We start from the raw sequence: 20,244 nt of genomic DNA on the forward strand, positions 1-20,244 counted from the left end.
TTTATTTTTTCCCCCCAAAGCCCCAGTGGGTAGTTGTATGTCGTAGCTGCACATCCTTCTAGTTGCTGTATGTGGGACTCGGCCTCAGGATGAACGGAGAAGTGGTGCCTCGAGGCGCACCCGGGATCCGAACCCGGGCCACCAGCATCACAGCACGCGCACTTAACCACCAAGCCACAGGGCCGGCCCTATATCTGTGTTCTTAATGTAAGTCACCTTAATGACAGTGTTTAAGATGGTCAGAGTCTACATTATTGATACATTTTTTTTATTGAGGTAAAACTGACATATAACATCATATTAGTTTCAGGTGTACAATATAATAATTTGATATTTGTACAGCAAAGTGATCACCACAGTAAGTCTAGTTACCATCACACATTTTCTTTTTTCCAGAAATTTTATTTTCTGACAGGAAGCCAAGTTGGATGTTCTTCCATAGCCATGGTCTAATAATGAGGGCAGAACTAAATGACTAGAATTCTCAATATAGTTTTTCCATTGATTAGTATCTCAATTTCTGCCTACAAATTGGTTTAAAAGGATACTCATTCTTAACTCACAAAATTGCTAGGAGGATACAATCTGACAGTTAATATCAACGGATTGTAGTAAAAGTGTTTGTAAATGCTTGGCATTCCTGTTATTAGTAATACAATGTTTTTGCATTCTTATTAGTAATGTGTTTGTTATTGGTTCTCATAGAACATTGTGGAGTTAACATTTCTGTGAAGATCAAAGGCTATTCAAATTTTATTACATGCTTGGTTAAAACTTAAAGGACACATTGCGCGTTGTTATCCATAATTTTTGAGAGGGGGGCCTATGCCTTAAACTAATTATCAACTTCCCTATCAGAAGACAGGTTATATGGGTACCTAGAAGTGATTTTCTGTAGGACAACAACTGTGGTAAATTGGCTCCCAAACTGATCATAGGAGATTTATTTATTCTTGTGTTGTGATCAGCTGAAGCTGTATTAGGCCCAAACTTTGTGTGCTAGGCTGATTCCAGTTTTGAATTGTATGAAATGACTAAATTTTTCCATTATTCTGCTTGAAAAAATATAATTCAAATGTTGTAGGAATGAGACTCCACAGTGAATCCCCACAGTAAGGAAAATGGTCAGCTTATTTCTAAATGGAAATCCCCAATTGTCACACCCCATCAATCATCTGACATATAATCTGACTTCCATTGAGCTGGAATGTGCTTTAAAGGTCAAGTCCCTGGATGAAGAATTTTAGCTTAGTGGGTTATGCAGCAAAAATGCCCAAATCCAGAGCACTGTTTTAGTGTTGGCAGAAATAGCTTCTCTTCAAATAGCAGATGGGAAGAAAAAATAGAAATTTTAAGCTCAAAGTCTTTTGCCTAAGCACATTTTCTAACGTTTCTGCCTGTATCTCATTAAAAAGCTGGATACAGAAATAGGGGTGGGGATAGAACCACATTCATCTACTTTCATAGAAGGTGCATACTGGAGTCCTGCAGGCACAATTTGGCCTGCATGTAATAAATTTGGTAAACGCCATATTAGAAAAAAATCCAGATTTCTGGCTTAAGAAATTGGAACCTCTGGCCACAGCGCGCCTGTATTCATACGGGGGAAAAGCAGGCTGGAGCTGAGAATCGGCTGCTCTCTTTACACATGCTCTATAATTTGCCATTCCTTAACACTGTGTAACATCTCACACCCATGTTCTTTTTGCCTGCCTCACTCCGCAGGCACTGAGATTCCTGCAGTTTATGAAATGGATGCAATGGAGCTTTTTTTCTTGTTTCTTTTTTTAATGGGCAAATCTCTTTGTTAAAGGAGGAGGGGGAAACCCAATGGCTGGTTTTGCTTCCAAACAGTCTGAAATCTGCCGTTTTTCAACGATCTGACCTCAAGCTACTTTTTCAGAATGGCCCAAAGTACGAAACTAAGTATCAAAGGATGGACCTTGTAGTCCCAGCTCTACCACAAGCCAGCTGTGTGACCTTGGGCGAGTCCGTTAAGTTCTCTAGGCCAAAGGCAATGAATGGTCTGCAAACGGACTTAATACCTGTTCTGAATATCTCACACGGCTGTTGCATAGCACACATGAGATTCTGAAAGTACTCCTAAGTAATTTATAAACCGCAAAACGCTTCCCAGCACCAGCGTCTGTTACAGAGTGCGACACTGTGGCTTTGCAAGTCGGGTTACTGGAATCCGCTCTAGCTCGGAGCTGCTCCCACCTCCCACGCTCAGGGTGGGCGAGCGGAAGAAGATTCTCAGGGGAGAAGGAGGTCTGGAAAAGTGGCTTACAAATGCAGTGAGAAGTTGTTGGAGGCATATTTAAGCTTCCAAAGTGACATACCAACCCCTAGCCAAGATGACAGACCCCGCTGCGGGGCCAGCGCGGGAACCGGTACCCCGGCCAGCTCCCTGCTCGAAGCCGGGGCCCTACAGGCCTGGCCTGAACCCTCCTGGCGGGTCCTCAGACCCGGGACCCCGGACCTTCCCCTCGTCCCCAACCCCCACAATGACCTCGCCCGTCCCCCCTCCACGTGACAAGAGCCGGAACCGTCACTTCCGGCGGCGCGGACAGCGCGCCTGCGCGGGGTGCCGGGCCTCAGCGATCAGTTGGCAGCGGCGCCGCGCCGCCAACGGCCGCGAGTGGCGGGCGGCGCGGGTCCCACTCGGGCGGCAGCAGCGCCGCGCCCTGCGATCCGGACGGTGTGCGGTCTGAGAGGTCCAGCCCAATCCCCGGAGAGGCCGGCCGCCCCGCCCCCTGCCGTAGCTCCCTCCCTCGCGCCCTCCCGTTGGGCTCGCGCCCTCGGCGCTGAGTGAGGCGGCGAGGGCGCTCGGGGCACTGGAGGAGGCGGTGGCGTCGCCCCCGCACTCGGGCCCGCCCCCTCGCGCCGCGCCCCGCCCCGTCCCCGCCCTCCCCGCCGCCCTCTGCGGGAGCCGGGCAGCTGCAGCGGAGCCGCGGAGCGGGCGGCGGGGCCGGGGCGGTGCGCTCGGGGCGCGCGGAATGTGAGGCTCAGCGGGCCACAGCGCGCGCGGACGCTCAGAGGGGCGAGGGGCGGCGACCCCTCGCGGACGCCCGGCCGCGCGCCCGACCGGGGACTCGTCCTCTCGCTCGCCCGTGCGCGCGCCCCGCGCCCTCCAGCGCGCCGGCGGGACCATGAAGAAGTTCTCTCGAATGCCCAAGTCGGAGGGCGGTGGCGGCGGCGGAGCGGCGGGTGGCGGGGCCGGGGCCGGGGCCGGCCCTGGCTCCGGGAGCTCGTCTCTGGGGGTCCGGGTGTTCGCGGTCGGCCGCTACCAGGTCACCCTGGAGGAGACGCTGGCCGAAGGTACGGGCGCCCAGGGAGGCTCGGGCAGGCAGGTGAGGGAGGGCTGGGGTGTGGCGGTGGCTTCTCCCGGTCCTCGCCCGCTTTTCCCCTCGCCTTCTCGGCTTCCTCTTCTTCCCCCTTCTGCCTCGTCTGCTGGGCCAGCGGGGACTCTTACTTAAAGAGGAGCTCCGGCTTTCGTTCTTAAGCCGGCTTTTCTCGCCGCTGGCAGCTCTGAGCAGTGCACGGTTCTCTCATTACGAGTTTAAGTCATTTTCAGTCCTTCTTGACGCGAGGAAATAAATAGAAAACGTCCTAGCGAGTGATGTGGTGTCATGATTGGGCCACTGACTCATTAGAGGGTCAGATCAAGCAAGATTGAGGCTCTGCTCTGCCAGCTGTGGCTCAGGCGGTGTCATGCGTTGGCTTCTTCATCCGAGTGTCCACCCGCGCCGCGGGGCACAGGACCCTGCAGCCCTTGGTGTCGAGCTTGGGTTTGCTGCTGCTCAGTCTTCAGGTGAAAAACAATATATTTCTGTGTATGCGCGTGTTGGTGATGATACTTTGCCCCAGATTCAGTTAGGTTGCTTTGGGGGAGCAGGTAAACTTGAAGTCCGTTTATCTTTGTTATTTAGAATCTTGTCTATCAGACAAGGCGCTATTCATACCATTTCAGTGTGTCTCTTTGGTAGTACTCTAAAAGGTGATATGAAGGCAGGTTAACTTTCACTTGCAAAGTTTTGTGTTTGGTCCTTCATTATCTTTCCCAGGCTTTGTCAGCAGTTGCAAGTCTGCTTACAAAAAGTTTACTCCATTAAAAAAACATCCTACGCTTTAGTTTTGTATGTGTTGTACAATTGGCTTGTAGAAAATACTCTCTCTTGTTTATTGCATGCCTTTGAGTTTTTAATTGCAGAGTATTACAAAATAAATACTTATTAAAATTCACAAGACAATTTGTTGATAAGTTGTTCTCTTAAGCTCCAAGGTTAAGAGAAAAGAAATCGAAGAGAGTGGTTTTGGTTCTCTGAAAGTCAGACGTTGTGGTTTGAAGACAGTAGACTGAGATTCCACTTGTTTTTTGAAATGCTGCAAACACCCAAAGCTAATTAATGCAAGAGAAAAATCTGAAGGTTTTTGTCTATAAAATATTCTAAAGAGAAAGAGATCTTGAATTATTCAGGGATAGATGTCATCATTTTGCAAGCCATTGCTCCTAGTAATGAGCCTAGCCCAACCTTGGAGAGGTGGGAGGAGAATCCTTAGCTTCCCGAAAGAATGAATGTGTGGTGATTGGTCTTGATAGACAGCTTTACTGTGCTGTAAAATTTCCTAGCTCTCTATTACATATGAATTTCAAGTGTTGGTCTAGATCGAGTTGTAGGTTTTAAGAAGACATGGCTATTGACTCACATGCTATACTTCTGTCTTTGAGTTGTTGTAGTAACTGAAGTGTGGCTTGAGTAGTATTAACACTCACTTCATTTCACGAAATCCCAGATGAGTCTTTTTTTTTTTGAGGAAGATTAGCCCTGAGCTAACATCTGTTGCCAGTCCTCCTCTTTTTTGCTGAGGAAGATTGGCCTGGGCTAACATCTGTGCCCATCTTCCTCTACTTTATATGGGACGCCCTCACAGCATGGCTTGATGAGCCGTGTGTTGATCCGTGCCTGGGATCCGAACCTTTGAACCCTGGGCCGCCAATGCGGAGTGTGCGAACTTAACTGCTCTGCCACCGGGCTGGCCCCCAAGATGGATCTTTTGTTTAATAGAAAGAAAACATTGATATTTCATCAAACTAGACTGGATTTGTAGCTTGTATCACTGCTTTAAGCATATCCTGTTATTATCCTAAGCAAGTCATTTTCAGTAAAAGATAAGTAATTTTGGGAAATGCCGATAAAAATGAATTTCAAATGGAGAGTGCTCACTCAACCACAAAAAAAATTTAAAAATATCTTTTCAAGCACTAATGTCACTGTTAGAGTGTTCCACTGACTTTTGCCATAAATTTGTCATTTCTCTTGGAAAAATTTGTAATCAAGTGCTAGGAGGAAGCAAGGATTGAAGAAACCCTTATTGGAAGATGGAACTTCCCCACCCAACACCCGGCTCCTGGGACTAGGCTTTTAGTCTTCTCTGGAGGGGAGGCCAAGGCGTAGGCTTTCTTCCATTGTGTATTTCTCTTCAGCACACACACAACTGAATTTATCTATCCTCAGTTTACTTTTTGATCCTGACAGTTCTTATTTCAGATGCTTAATATCTTCTCTCCTTTACCGATAAGTGATGCCACGATTTAGACAACATGTTTAAGCACAAGTCTGGTTCACATTCAATAATTGACAGATATATTTGCCTCATTATAAGATTAGGGCAAGTGCTTGTGAAAAGGTGTTGGAGTTTAGAGTACCTGAACTGGGGAGAGGTATACCATTGAGTAGGAAAAGGGTAGAAGCAAAGACAGACCAAAAAACAAACTTGGTAGATTTTACATTTTTTGCTTTTGGTCACTGTTGTTTAAACAGGGCCAAGACCCTGTAGATGCTGTGCCCTGAGGTGTTTTTGCCAGGCTCCTGCAAAAGGTCATCTGCAGATGACCTTCAAAGTGCCATTGTATTGATTTTGGGATATTGTATTGATTTTGTGGATACAAATACATTTTAACAAGTAGGTGAATTCACAAATATGGAATCCTCAAATAATGAGGATCAGTGTATGTGTGTGTATATATGTATGTATTTGTGTATATATACATGCACATACATATTTATATATTATATATATTTAGTTAAAAAACAGATTCCCAGAGGTATACTTATGTTGTATGTATAACTAAACTGTTGGAGTAGTTTCCTCTCTGAAATAATATATGCTTTTTATTATAATTTCTAGTTATATGTTTGAAAATGCTGACAAGTTGCACCTTTTTAGTTCTTGCTTAAAGTTTAGAGGACTGATAGCATAGTGGGGCATTTTCATGGTTTCTTTCAAAAACAATTTAGTTTCAGAAGTGCATCCTAACCAAATCCAACTTTGGGCTGTAGAAATGAGGTAGAGCCGTATGTAAATTTTAGCTTGAAACAGTGTCAGATTGTCAAGCACATATAATTCAATGTAACTTTCCATGTTTTTATTAAAACATAAGACTGGCTTTTTGATCACATGCCTCCACAGGCCTTCAGTGCTAGTCAGAGGCATTTAATATTGATTGATAATGGGAAGACGTTGGTTCTCAAGTAGGGGACATCTTTTTCTAAATGTCTTTGGTACAAAGTGGCCTTAAATAAATGGGGAGCATAGAGACTGGGACACCATTCATAGTGTGTTGAGATAATCTAATCATGAGTTTTTGGGACTGGCTAGGAATGGTATTTTAAATGATTGGGTGGGTAAGACTTTCTGACATGGGTGTGGGAGTTGTTGGCACTGTCAGTAATTGGAGGCCAGGAATTTACTACAGAGTTCTGTAAAAGTAGCTCAGTAGTTCTCTCAAAGTTTACTGCTTAGACTGGGGTGAGTGGATTTAGGCTAAGTGTTAACCAATTCTCATTGTTAATTTTACAGGAAGGTAGTAAAATACATCTGATTTTGCAATGTAAATCCATAGGAAAATGATGGATTTAAGCATGATATCTCATTTGCAGAAATCGTCCTTGGCTACCCAGTAACTTGTGAGTTAAAGCTTCTGAGAGAGGACAGAGAGCAGAAGAAGGGGAGGATTTAACAAAAATATCAACAGCTGTTACTACTACATAACTATTTATTAAATGCATTTTGTGTGCCAGGCTCTGTACTAGGTGCTGTCTACACAGTGGAGAGCAAAACAGATCTTTCTCTGGCGTCATGGAACTTATAGTCTAGTATGGAAGATAAGTGTTAAACAAACAAAAATTATCAAGTTAATGTAGTTTACAATTTTGGTAAGTGTCATGAGAAGAAAGCACAGCATTTTATGAGAGAATAACTGATTCAGTTTATACTGGAGGATCAAGGAAGGCCTTTTCTGATATTTTAGTAGAAACCTGAAGTATGAGAAAAGTTAGGTAAAGGCAGAAGTGAGAAGGTGGGGGTGGTGTGTATGTCATGAAGAGAGAAGTCCCTGTGTGAGGAAGAGTTTCAGGAACTGAAATATGCCTAGAGCTGTGGACTATAGTCAATGAAGCACATGATAGAAGGACCCAAGATGATATTGTAGAGGTGACTAGGATCCAGATCTTTGTATGCCACTTTTGGTTTTTAGATTTTATCTGAAAATGCAATGGGAAGCTACTGAAGGTTTTAAATTAGGGCAGTGACATGCTCTGATTTGTATTTTCACAAGATCGTTGTGATTGCTATATAGAGACTAGTTGAGAGGTATATAAATTGGATGATGGTGTTAAGATGGTGGCAGTGGGATGGAGACGAATGTTATAATGCTTGAATGGGAAGACCTGGTGGGAGATTGGATGGGGGGTGTGTGTGTGTGTTGTAGGAAGTGTGAAGAATGACTTTCTTATGCAACTCTTGGATGGAGGTACCATTTGCTGAGATGGAGAAGAGTAGAGAAGGAACACATTTTTGTGGAGGAGTTGGGAGGATATCCAGTAGTTCCAGACATGTTTAGTTGAGATATCTGAGAGAAAATAAATGTCAAATGGGAAGTTGAGTGTATGGTCTCGTACTCAGGAGTAGTGTCTGGGCTTAGAGACAGGTACTTCTGATTAGTGAGCATTTGGCTGTAATGACAAAGCCCTAGGAGAGGATGGATGTAGGGAGAGAGTGTAGAATGAGAAGGGGAAGACTCTCACTGAAGGACTCCTGGACTGAAACATTAGTGTTCATCAGAATCATTTGGAGGGCTTGGTAAACCACAGATTGCTGAGCCTGACCCCCAGAATTTGATTCTGTATGTCTAGCTGGGGCCCGTAATTTGCATTTCTGGCAACTTGCTCACTGATGCTGATGGGTGCTGGTCCAGGAACCATACCTTGAGAACCACTAATTTACATTAGGCAAAGATTAAAAAGGACCTGCCAGAGAGGTATGAGGATACCAGGAGAATCTGATGCCTTGAAACTCAAGAGTGAAGGAGAAGGAGTGAACAGTTGTGTTGCCCAGAAGTCGTCTTACTTGATCACATTTTTTGGCCAGGTGTTCACGATTATACATGCTCAGTCCTTAACCTAGCTTTTAAATCTTAGCTCTGGTTATTTCCCGGTGATACTCTTTGCTCCAGCCACAATGTGCTTCACTCCCTGTTGTTCTGTGACTGAATCTGGTATTTGCCTTTTGCCTGTGTAATCCTAGCTCCCTAACTGCTTCTTATGATCACTCCCTTCTTCCTGTGGACATTTGTAGCCATTTGCTTTTTTCTCCCTTATCACATTTAATCTTTTGTCTTGAGATGCAATTAGGTAAGCACTTGGAAACACTAAGGTGGTTATTATTGCTCCTGACTCATCTACCCTAGCAGATAGTAAAATTCTTGAGGCTAGAAGGACTCGGTATTAGTTGCTTTTGTATTAGACAAATTGCCTCGCCATGTCGTGGACATTGAAATACTTTTCAAAGAAGTAATTTTTGACCTTTTTTTTGAAACCAGATGGAGTTCTTCAATAGAATTTAAGACCTAATTTGCAAATTGAAAAGCACTACTGGAGGGCTCTTTAGTTCTTGTCCCATCAAAGGTCTTCTTACACCAGGGGACCCTGAATCTTCTACTCTGGTGAAGACAGAGTTTGAAGACAAAGTGGATTTAATGCAAAGTGGAATTTCAGTTAGCCTCCTTGACACAGCAACGAAAAAAACTCCTGGATGCACCCTGATAGTCATCTTTCTCTATTGACATTATATTTTTCTTTATTGGGCAAAAGTGGCTGAGTTAAAAGAAGTATTGTTACGTGCAATTATGAAATTATTTTATATTCTACAGTAGATTTTGACAGGCTTTTTGGATGGTGAGCCTTTTGAGGGCAGGGCCTTTTTTATCTCTGTTCCTGTCCAGCATTGTTTTTGTTGTTGTTGAATTAAACTCTCAGGAAACATTGTTTCCTTTTTTGTAACATGGGGTTAATATCTGTTATGAAGATTAATAAATAATGTATGATATCAAAAGATAATGTGTGACAGTACCTAACAGTGCATGCCAAATCTCTCAGTAAATATGGGTCAGTTTTAAGTTCAGATTTGGTTATAAGCTTTCAGTGAAATCTGATTCTGGAATAGTATTAACTTGCTTTTAGATTAGGTGTTACATTTATCCTGAATTAAGTATAACATTTATGTTTGTAAAAAAAATCTGAATCATTTTACTTAGATAATTATCATATGGCATTCAGCCATATATGGTTTTTAAGTTTCAATCAGCTATATAGGATTTTGACCTTGATAGCAGCATATGCTTTCACAATAAAATGAAAGTAATTTGCAGCAAAGGACATTACATAGAATCTTATTAACACATGCTCCTCTTTTGGGTTGTTTATGTTATCATTGTAGGGATAGCTCCTAGGGCGTAATTTTGATTGTCCACTGATGTATTTTCTCTAGACATGGCAGTTTTATTCAAGAACAAGGTGCGAACACTAAAACAATTCCCAATTTTCAATATTTCAAGAAAACGTAGTAGAAATTATGCATTTATCTCCAAATAAAGGTGCTAAATTGCACTAACGTCAGATTTCTTTTAGCTGTAGTCAACTTTGTGTGGTTAATACTGATATTCTCATGCTGAGCAGATTGGAAAGGTTGTCTTTGATTATTTTAAAAATAATGGAAATAAATTAATATTTGTAAGTATCTTTCCATCATTGGGTCCGCAGGAGGGAAAAATAGGAAAGGTCCTTGATGTTGTTAATATTAAGGAACATACTAGAAGGTAGAATTGATGTCCATCTTTACATTGATTCTGCATCTTCTTTAGTGTTCTTTACTAACCTTGTATATTATCTTGGTTCTTTTTCACTCCTTCTCTCCCATTTTTTTGGTCAAAACTTGAAGTAGAACATAAGCATTTATTAGAACACATTTGGTAGCTATCCAAATGATTAAAGCCTTAACTTGGAGTTCTGAAATTGAGAGTCCTGAACAGCAGTTTCAAAGCTGCATAGAGCTTCATCTGCAAGAGGTTGAGACTGCTTATTTCTTGGTTTGTCCTGCATCCATTTGGTGAACCATTCATCTACCCACAAGCTTACTGTTTTACGGAACTGAGTTGGGAAGTTGAGTGGTTAATGACTGAGCTGTTTTAAATAGTTGGACACTTAGTTAGTTTGGAGATTCTCTGTCTGTGTGTATCATCTTTACAAATGCGATCAGTCAGCACATTTCTGCTAACAGTTTCAAGTTTCTCTGCAGGAAAGTGGTTGTTGGCCTTGCCGCAGAGAGGCTTTGTTTTTGGAATTTTTGGTCTGTCTTAGTCTTACAAGAATTCCAGTAACAGTAAGGGCATATTTGGGATGTAGCCTTTAGAGACTCATTTTGCAATGGATATTATCTTAAAATACAAAACAATTGTTGCTGTTAGTTTGCCCATTTTAACATTTTATTAAATCTTTGAAATAGTGCCTTCTTGGAGACAATTATTAAAAAAAAGAAAAAGGCAAAACTTGGAGTCAGGCCAGTTGCTAATCCCAGTTATGCCACTAACTTGCATTGTGACATTTTGACCTCAGTTTCCTCAAGAAAAAAATGAAGTGGATAAAGATGAATCTGTAACATCTTTTTCCATTTTAGCATTCTCTGATTCTGTCTATATAACTGATTCTTACTGCTCTCTCTGATAAGAGAGGGGCATGGGAAAGGAGGGATAACAATGAACAGTTTTAGGATTAAGACCGTAAGGAGAGGACTGTGTTTGATTATCATGCATTTGAGTGCTTTGGCAAGCTTCAATATAGGTTAGCAATTTATTTTTTATCCCACAGTATAAAATTATTTCTTAATCATTGGGAAAAAGTCTTTTCTAAGAAGTTGCCTTTTGTGGTACCCCTTGAGATAAGGGGATGGGTGCTCAAATAAAGTTCTGTAGCATTTCAGAGTACTATTTAGTTTCAAAGGATATGCCACCTTAATTGCTTCTTTTGTCATTTTAATAATTTGTGTTCTCTGAGTGACTCATTTATAATATATGTATTTTGAAGGGTATCTGGAAGTAAAGAAACTTTCTTGTTTTTCAAGTTTTATTTGGAAAGAATTTATGAGGAAGGGTTATGGCAGTACTTTCTCTGAGTGAGTGTTAGAAAGTTTACCCATGATATGTGTGAAAAATTAGTTACTTTTTTTTTCCAGTGCTGTCAGCTCTAGTTTGGGTCCCTAATACCTCTCAGAGAATTACGTTCAACTCTTATATTCCTTCCAGTTTATTCTTTCTGAAATGGACTTCTGATCACGTCATCCTCTTTTTTTGCCTAACCCAATGAAGTACGAACTCATTACTCTGGGATTCTGGGCCCTCTGCAGTGTGACCCCAACCCACTCTCCAGCCTTACTCTCTCACTCTAATCCTAGGCTGTGTTACTGCAGGTGTACTTGATGTTTCCTGCACTTCTGTCATGCTTTCTATTCCTATTTTTCAGCTTATGTTGTTACATTTGTGTAGAATGCAGACACCTGCCTCCCCCACTCTGTTGAAATTGGATCTTGCAGGATACATTTAAAATATAGTTACTTTCTTGCAATCTATTTTTCCGTGAAACCCTGTTCACAAGCCAATAGGTGTAATTATGCCTTCCTTTGATGCCCTGTGTAGCAACTGTTATTTTACACAGCTTTGTTCTATTCCAATAAAATATCCAATAAAAAGTTTCCTCTACAGCAAGATTAAAAGCTCCTATAAGGTATGGCTTGTACTAATCTTTTATCTCTTACAGTGCTGTACTCATGATAGGTATTCAGTACATTTGTAAGAGATTGAGTTTTTGAATTGAAAAGCAGTTACAAGGCCTGTAAAAATTTACTGTAAAACAATTGGATAGCAACCGTATTTGACAGATCCAACTGTTCAGTTGATATAGGAGCAGGTTGGTCCTGTTCTTCAAGTTATGTCCCTTTATAGAAACTAAATAGAGATATTTGGTGATAATGTAAGTGCTGCATTATCTAGATGGATGAAAAAAATACTACCAAATTTATTTTTGGATTCCTAGCCTGTTTCATTTCTCTTATTATTACACAAATAGTACATCTTTGTTTTGTGGGTATAGCATTGCTTTTCTTATTAGATATGACTCTCAAAAATGTTCTAGCCTGAGTTCTCTTGACCCATGTCATTTTAAAAGAAAGCCACTACTGTGGGACAGAGAGAACAAGCTGAACAGGCCTAAAGTATGTGCTTCGAGTACCTAATCTTAAGTAACAATATTGGAAATGGTCAACTGGCTATGGCTTTCTCTTGAGTGGCTAATAGTACCCAGGCTTAATGGGATAATCATTATCTAAGAGAATGAGAGATTAGGAAGAAGGGGATCTCATCTCCTTTTGCTCTGGGGGAAGGAAACACGTGATCATTACTTTGGGGGAACCCTCTAACTAGTCTGTATGATATTGGAGGTGCTCATTTTCTGGGTAGAGAGACACTGAATTTTCTTTTGTATTAGGAAATTTGTAAGCCTGGCATAACAGATCAGAGGGTAGCACAGTAAGTCTTTATGTGGTATTGTTAATAACTAATCATTATCACCCTCAACATTCTTCTGTTCCTTCTTTGGTTTCCTGGAACAGAGGTTTCCAGCACACCACTTCCCCTGCCTAATTGATATGTTTACTTATTATTTTCCTTAATTTTTTTGGCTGGGTCATTGTTAGGGCTGGCTGGAGCTTTTTACACACTTAAGTATTCTCTTTTGAATGAGATTGTCAGTGGTTACTTTAAATTTTACTATTCATTTTGGAATCATAGATATCAGTACTAAAATGACTTACATATAGTACAGTAAAATATTTTACTTAATGAATGTTGTCAGGACTATTTTTCTAGGGAGTGGGATTATGCATCACTGGCCATGACCCACTTTTTCATTTTCTGGCCTGCATAACAGAATCTCTCCTACTGAATGTTAATGGTCTATTCTTTGTGTACAAAAAAATGATGCTACTGACTCATGATTAGTAGGACATGTGTTTTGAGTTATTTTTCCAGAAGTAGGATGTGTATATGCTTAGCTGTGCATAGGCTTTTAGTGGTCTCTTCTGTGATCAGTAACAGAAGTTTGTAAGATAGTTAACTGGTGTTGTATGCAGTAAGAGTTTTTTTGTTTACCAACTAGCCTAGTTCAAATCCTAGTGAATAGTGAACCAGATTGTTAAATCTTTGTTAATTTTTCATCTTTTAGCAAAATATTGTTTATATAATCCAAAGGAGAATTCTAAGGATCTCACTGCAAATTGATATATTTTTAAAAAATCCAGTGAAACTAGCTGTTAAGGATTTTATGTTTTTCATGTCACTGAAGTGGAAACTTAAGAAATGTTGCAGTCCATGGGTTTTTAAAAAAAAATATGTGTTTTTGTATGGCACTTTGCCGATAATACCCTGTTCATAAGGAATGTTGGAAGTGAGTTTGCAAGGTTCTTTATGAATCCATAGTGCTCAAAGTTGAATGTAACTAATTTAATGTCCCATAAATTTCTAGCTTGAGTAACTCCTACTTAACAGATTCAAGTTTCAAATTTGTTCTCACCTTAGAGTAGCGGCTATCTTTCTTAATAAAGGCTACATGTACTTTAAAAAGTTGTGGTGGGCCATTATGGATATTGTGAGGTCAATTCTATTCATTTTTGCTTTTTGGAAGACTAAATACAGGGATGGGGATGGTGGGTGGCATACAAGAATCTGAATTAAAGGTAAGACCTTCTCATATTCCTTCAGAAAATATCCTAAATATTATATTAACTGGAGTTGGTGTTGTTGGACTAACAGTCTTTCTTTTAAAAGGCTAGTGTGTCATGAAATCTCCCATAATTGTAGCAGTTATCCAATTTTAGTTCCTTTATTTAACTATGAGAAAGTACAGTAAGGGATGAACCCAAAGTCACACTGTTAGTATTGCTTGTGGAGGGCAGCATTTAGGTCTTGTGAGTTTAATCGAGCACTCTTTCCACTACACATGGCCTCCTTAATTGACTCCTGTGCACATATTGGCGTTGGCCTTTGATTGGAGTGAGGACTTTGAGCAGACTTAAGGGCCTAGGGGACTTTGAATATTCTGAAGGCAGCTGGAGTATTAATGGGTATCTGAGGAGTCTGAGGTGGAACGAGGTCATCCCTCAAATTTTTGAGTTAAAGTTTTCCCACTTGGCTCTTTCCTCAAGCCATCAAACCATGTGCTGCAGTTGTTTAAAATGAATATTAAAAAGTTTAATATTGCAGCTTCCCCCAAATTAGTCTGTTGTCTCAGTCTAGAAAGTTTCAGTACTAAATGAAGTAATGTATTTGTGAACTGTAAAGTAAGTAGCATAAAATCACATTACTTGAGCTTCTTCGGTTGAATCTAGCATAGCAATATCTAAGACCTCCTCTAGGGAAGAAGGAAAGTGAAAAGAAGAAGAGAAGTAGCTAAATTCTTATCCCCCACTTCCTTTTATCCCTGGTTCAAGGTTATGGGAACTTTAAGGCTTGGAGTCTGATCAGCTGTAATAACAGATCCTTTTTTGCATTTCATTTAACAAATTTATGCTACATTTATTCAAAATAAAAAGAAAAGAAATAAGATTCTTTCAGATTTTTATTTTATTGTAGCACAAATGCATTTGACTTAAACCTAGATTACTAAACTTCTGAGCAAAGGCAGTGAAATAAATTCCTATGGCATCATAAAACAATTTTCTTAAAAATGACATGACATCTGTGATACATGTGGCATATTTTATATACATGCAAGTGAAAAGTTAGAAAGGTGCTTGATCTATGATTTAAAAATATTAAAAGAGAAAATTTCTTAATATTTTTCATTAAACTATGGAATTATCACCATTATCAAGAAGCATTTATCTAGTGTCTGTATTTTTTTTAAGTAGACAGAGGCTTTTGTTTATTTTTATTGAGCTAACATTGGTTTATGACATTATATAAATTTCAGGTATACATAATTATGTTTGGATTTCTGTATAGACTGCATCGTGTTCACCACCAAAAGTCTAGTTGCAATCCATCACTGTACACATGTGCCCCTTTACCCCTTTTTCCCTCCTCCTACCCCCCCCTTCCTCTCTGGTAACCACCATTCTGTTCTCTGTATCTATGTGTTTGTTTGTTTATCTTCCACATATGAATGAAGTCATATGGTATTTGTCTTTCTTTGTCTGACTTATTTCACGTAGCATAATACCCTCAAGGCCCATCTATATTGTCGCAAATGACAAGATTTCATCTTTTTTATGGCTGAATAGTATTCCATTGTATATATATACCACATCTTCTTTATCCATTCATTCACTGATGGGCACTTAGGTTGTTTCCAAATCTTGGCTATTGTGAATAATGCTGCAGTGAACATAGGGGTGCATATATCTTTTTGAATTAGTATTTTCATGTTTTTTGGATAAATACCCAGAAGTAGAATAGCTGGATCATATGATAGTTCTGTTGTTAATTTTTTGAGGAGTCTCTATACTGTTTTCCATAGTGGCTGCACCAGTTTACATTCCCACCAGCAGTGTATGAGAGTTCCCTTTTCTCCACATCCTCTCCAACACTTGTTATTTCTTGTCTTGTTAATTATAACCGTTCTGACAGGTGAGAGGTGATGTTTCATTGTGCTTTCGATTCGCATTTCCCTAATAGTTAGTGATGTTGGACATCTTTTCATGTGCCTGTTGGCCATCTGTATATCTTTGGAAAAATGTCCGTTCAGATCCTCTGCCCATTTTTTAATCAGGTTGCTTTTATTTGTTATTGTTGAGTTGTATTGAGTTCTTTACGTATTTTGGATATTAACCCCTTATCGTATATATGATTTGCAAATCTCTTCTTCCATTGGGTAAGTTTGGGAGAAAGTCTTTTCATTTTGTTGATGGTTTCCTTTGCTGTGCAGAAGCTTTTTAGTTTGATGTAGTCCCATTTGTTTATTTTTCTTTTGTTTCCCTTGCCTGAGGAGACATATTAAAAAAAGATACTGCTAAGACCCATGTCAAAGGGCATACTGCCTATGTTTTCTTCTAGGAGTTTTATGGTTTCAGGTCTTACATTCAAGTCTTTAATCCATTTTGAGTTAATTTTTGTGTATAGTGTAAGATAATGGTCTACTTTCAGTCTTTTGCATGTGGCTGTCCCCTTTTCCCCAACACCATTTATCGAAGAGAGTTTCCTTTCTCCATTGTATGTTCTTGGCTCCCTTGTTGAAAATTAGCTGTCCCTAGATGTGTGGGTTTATTTCTGGGCCGAGAGAGCTTTATTTTTTTAATTGAGATATAATTGATATATAACATTATATTAGTTTCAGGTGTACAACATAATGATCCCATATCTGTATATATTGTGAAATGATCACCACACTAAGTCTAGTCAACATCTATTACCACACAGTTACAATTTTTTTTCTTGTCCTGAGAACTTTTAAGGTCTGCTCTCTCAGCAATTTTCAAATATACAATACAGTATTATTAACTATAGTCACCATGCTGTATATTACATCCCCAGGAGTTAGAGGTTTTTTATAAGTCAAAGTGTGCCCTCCTAGTCTATCTCTAATGTCTGTCTCTCCTTTACTTCCCACCTTTAGAAGCTGTGCCCCTGATTTTCTCCTCCCTTCCATTCCCTTGTCTGTCAGTTATCTGATTTTTCTTCTGTTTTCTTGCTCCTTAATACTTACTATATCTGATTCCTGCTCAGCGTATAATAAACCTGTTTGTTTTTCTGATCTTAAAAGATAAAACAGGCAAAAACAAAAATAAAACTGTTCTGTGATCTTTTGTGTCTCTTTCCTTTTGTCATTAATTGACTTTTCTGAAAGAATAGGCTTCATTAATGGTTCTTAAAGTGTAGTTTGTGGGCCCCAGGTGGAGGGATCCCTGAGACTCTTTGAGGGAATTCATCAGGTCAGAATTATTTTTATAATACTACTGAGACATAATTGCCTTTTACACTATATTGGCATTTGCACTGATGATTCAAAAGCAGTGGTCGTAACTGCTGTTACCTTATTAACACAAATCAAGGCACCAAATTGTATTAGTACTAATTGTATTCTTCACCATGTGTACTCAGTTTTTTTTTTTTTTAAAGCCAGTTTCTCTTGAGAATGTCCTTGATGAAGGAATAAAAATGTCAATCCTGGCCTTTGAGTATGTTTCTTTTTTTTTTATTGTGGTAAAATGTACATCCCGTAAAATTTACCATTTTAACGATTTTTAAGTTGACTGCATTCACATTGTTAAGTAGCCATCGCCGTCATCCATCTCGAGAACTTTTTCGTTTTCTCAAATTGAAACTCTGTATCCATTAACTACTAACTCCCCATTCCCTCATTTCCCCAGCCCTTGGTAACCACTATTTTACTTTCTGTCTCTATGAATTTGACTGTTCTAAGTACCTCACATAAGTGGAGACTCATACAATGTTTGTTCTTTTGTGTTTGACCTATTTCACTTAGCACAGTGTCTTCAAGGTTCATCTATGTTGAAGCATGTGTCAGAATTTCTTTTTCAAGTCTGAATAATGTTGCGTTGTGTGTGTATATTACATTTTGTTTATTTGTCCGTCAGTGGATGCATTTGGGTTGTTTCCGCTTTTTGGCTATTGTGAATAGTGCTGCTACGAATATGAGTGTACAGATATCTGTTCAAGTCCCTGTTTTTATTTCTTTTTGGTATATACCCAGAAGTGGATTGCTGGATTATATGATACCTCTGTGTTTAATATTTATAGGAACTGCCATAGTGTTTTCCATAGTGGCTGCAGCATTTTAAATTCCCACCAGCAATGTACAAGCATTCCAATTTGTCCACATCCTCACCAGCACTTGGTATTTTTTGTTTTTGTTTTAAATTTTATAATAGCCATCCTAATGAGGGTGAAGTGGTATATCGTTGTGGTTTTGATTTACATTTTCCTAAAGATAAATGATGTTGAACATCTTTTCATGTCTTTAGTATTGGCCATTTGTAAGTACATATCTTTTTAATATGTGAAGAAATGGGAAGTATGCATAAAGCACTTGCTGCGTAATGAAGTATGGTGGTGTAATTGAGGAAAAGCACATGGGTGATTGAGTTGTGTCCTGAACTAGTTGCTTTTTTTTCATGGAACACCATTTTTATTTGAAAGAATGACTGACAAACTATGGTTATTCATTTAGACTTGGGTATTTGGCAGACATTTTCTCAATTAAGTGAGCCCATCACTTCAAGGAAAACAACTGACAGGTGTTGTTAATAATGGAATTTGAGCTTTCAAAAGAAAATTAGAATTTTGGAAAACTTGTATCTGCCGTTGTGAACTTGACAGCTTCTCATTACTTAAAGGCTTTTCTGAGGAGATAGGTGATAATATTAACAGATGTGATTTTTTTCTTAAATTGTGTGATAGAAGATCTCTTTAACTCAGTGAACTATTTTCCAAATGCATGGTGTTACAAATAAAAAGTACAAGATCGATTAGATTTTAATGTAACAGTGCGTAAAATTTAGTGATGTGGTTTTAGATACCATATTGTAACTAATCTTTAAGAAGCTACTAATTGTCATGTTTTGCTATAATAGCAGAGAGTAATATCCCTAGTTATCTGAAAAGACTATTAAGATAGTCTTCATCTTTTCCTCTCCATATACTTGTGAGGCTAGATTTTCTTCATATGCTTCGTTCAGCCCAAACAACATATCACAAGAGATTTACTGCAAAAGCAGATATGAGAATCTAGCAGTCTTCTACTAAGGCAAATATTAAAGAGCTTTGCAAAAAATGTAAAACATTGCCATTCTTTCTAAATTTTTGTTTTGAAAAATACAGCTATTTTTCATAAAAATGTTATTTATATTGAAATGTAATGTATTTATTATTATTTTAATTGAGTTAATATAGATTTTAAAAAATTCTCAGTTTTAATTTCTAATATGGCAAATATGGATTGATATAATCCACATAAACAAAAGTTCTCTGGGGTCTTCAATAATTTTTTTTTTTTTTTTTTTTTTTTTTATTTATTTTTTTATTTTTTCCCCCCAAAGCCCCAGTAGATAGTTGTGTGTCATAGCTGCACATCCTTCTAGTTGCTGTATGTGGGATGTGGCCTCAGCATGGCCGGAGAAGCAGCGCGTTGGTGCGAGCCCGGGATCCGAACCCGGGTCGCCAGCAGTGGAGCGCGCTCACTTAACCACCAAGCCACAGGGCCGGCCCCTTCAATAATTTTTATTTTTTATTTTAATTTTAATTTTTTTGTTGTGGAAGATTCATCCTGAGCTAACATCTATGCCAGTCTTCCTCTATTTTGTATGTGGGTCGCTGCCACAGCATGGCTTGATGAGTGGCCCGGGATCTGAACCTGGGCCACCGAAGCGGAGCGTGCCATACTTAACCCTTAGGCCATGGGGCTGGCCCCTTCAATAATTTTTAAGACTGTAAAGGGATCCTGAGCCCAAAGGGGTGGAGAATTGCTGGTAATACACTGTATAGTCTAGCAAAACTGTCTAATAGAATAGTCACTGGCCACATGTGGCTACTACTACTTGAAATGTGGCTAGTTTGAATTGAAATATACTGTAAATGTAAAATATGCGTGGGATTTCAACACATTATATGAAAGAACGTAAAAGACCTCATTAATATTTTTGTAATATTGATTACATGTTGAAATAATAGTATTTTGGATGTATTGGGTTAAATAAAATGCATTATTAAAATTCACTGGTTTTTACCATTTGAATGTAGCTACCATAAAATTTTTTTTTTTTTTTAAAGATTTTATTTATTTATTTTCCCCCCAAAGCCCCAGTAGATTGTTGTATGTCATAGCTGCACATCCTTCTAGT

General features: G+C 39.4%; 1 protein-coding gene across 2 annotated transcripts in view; it reads left to right on the top strand.

The window, feature by feature from the left end:
- Positions 1–2,660: 2,660 nt before the first annotated feature.
- Positions 2,661–20,244, top strand: part of BMP2K (BMP2 inducible kinase) — a 135,993-nt gene continuing 118,409 nt past the window's right edge. For both annotated transcript variants that reach the window (XM_004430869.3, XM_087434480.1), the window contains exon 1: positions 2,661–3,321. In XM_004430869.3, coding sequence (XP_004430926.1) covers positions 3,153–3,321 — 169 coding nt within the window. In that variant the 5' untranslated portion in view covers positions 2,661–3,152. The remainder of the gene's footprint in view (positions 3,322–20,244) is intronic.

Source organism: Ceratotherium simum, chromosome 8 (genome assembly GCF_057802395.1).
Source record: "Ceratotherium simum simum isolate JZ-2026a chromosome 8, ASM5780239v1, whole genome shotgun sequence".
In the NCBI taxonomy this organism is placed as follows: Eukaryota; Metazoa; Chordata; class Mammalia; order Perissodactyla; family Rhinocerotidae; genus Ceratotherium; species Ceratotherium simum.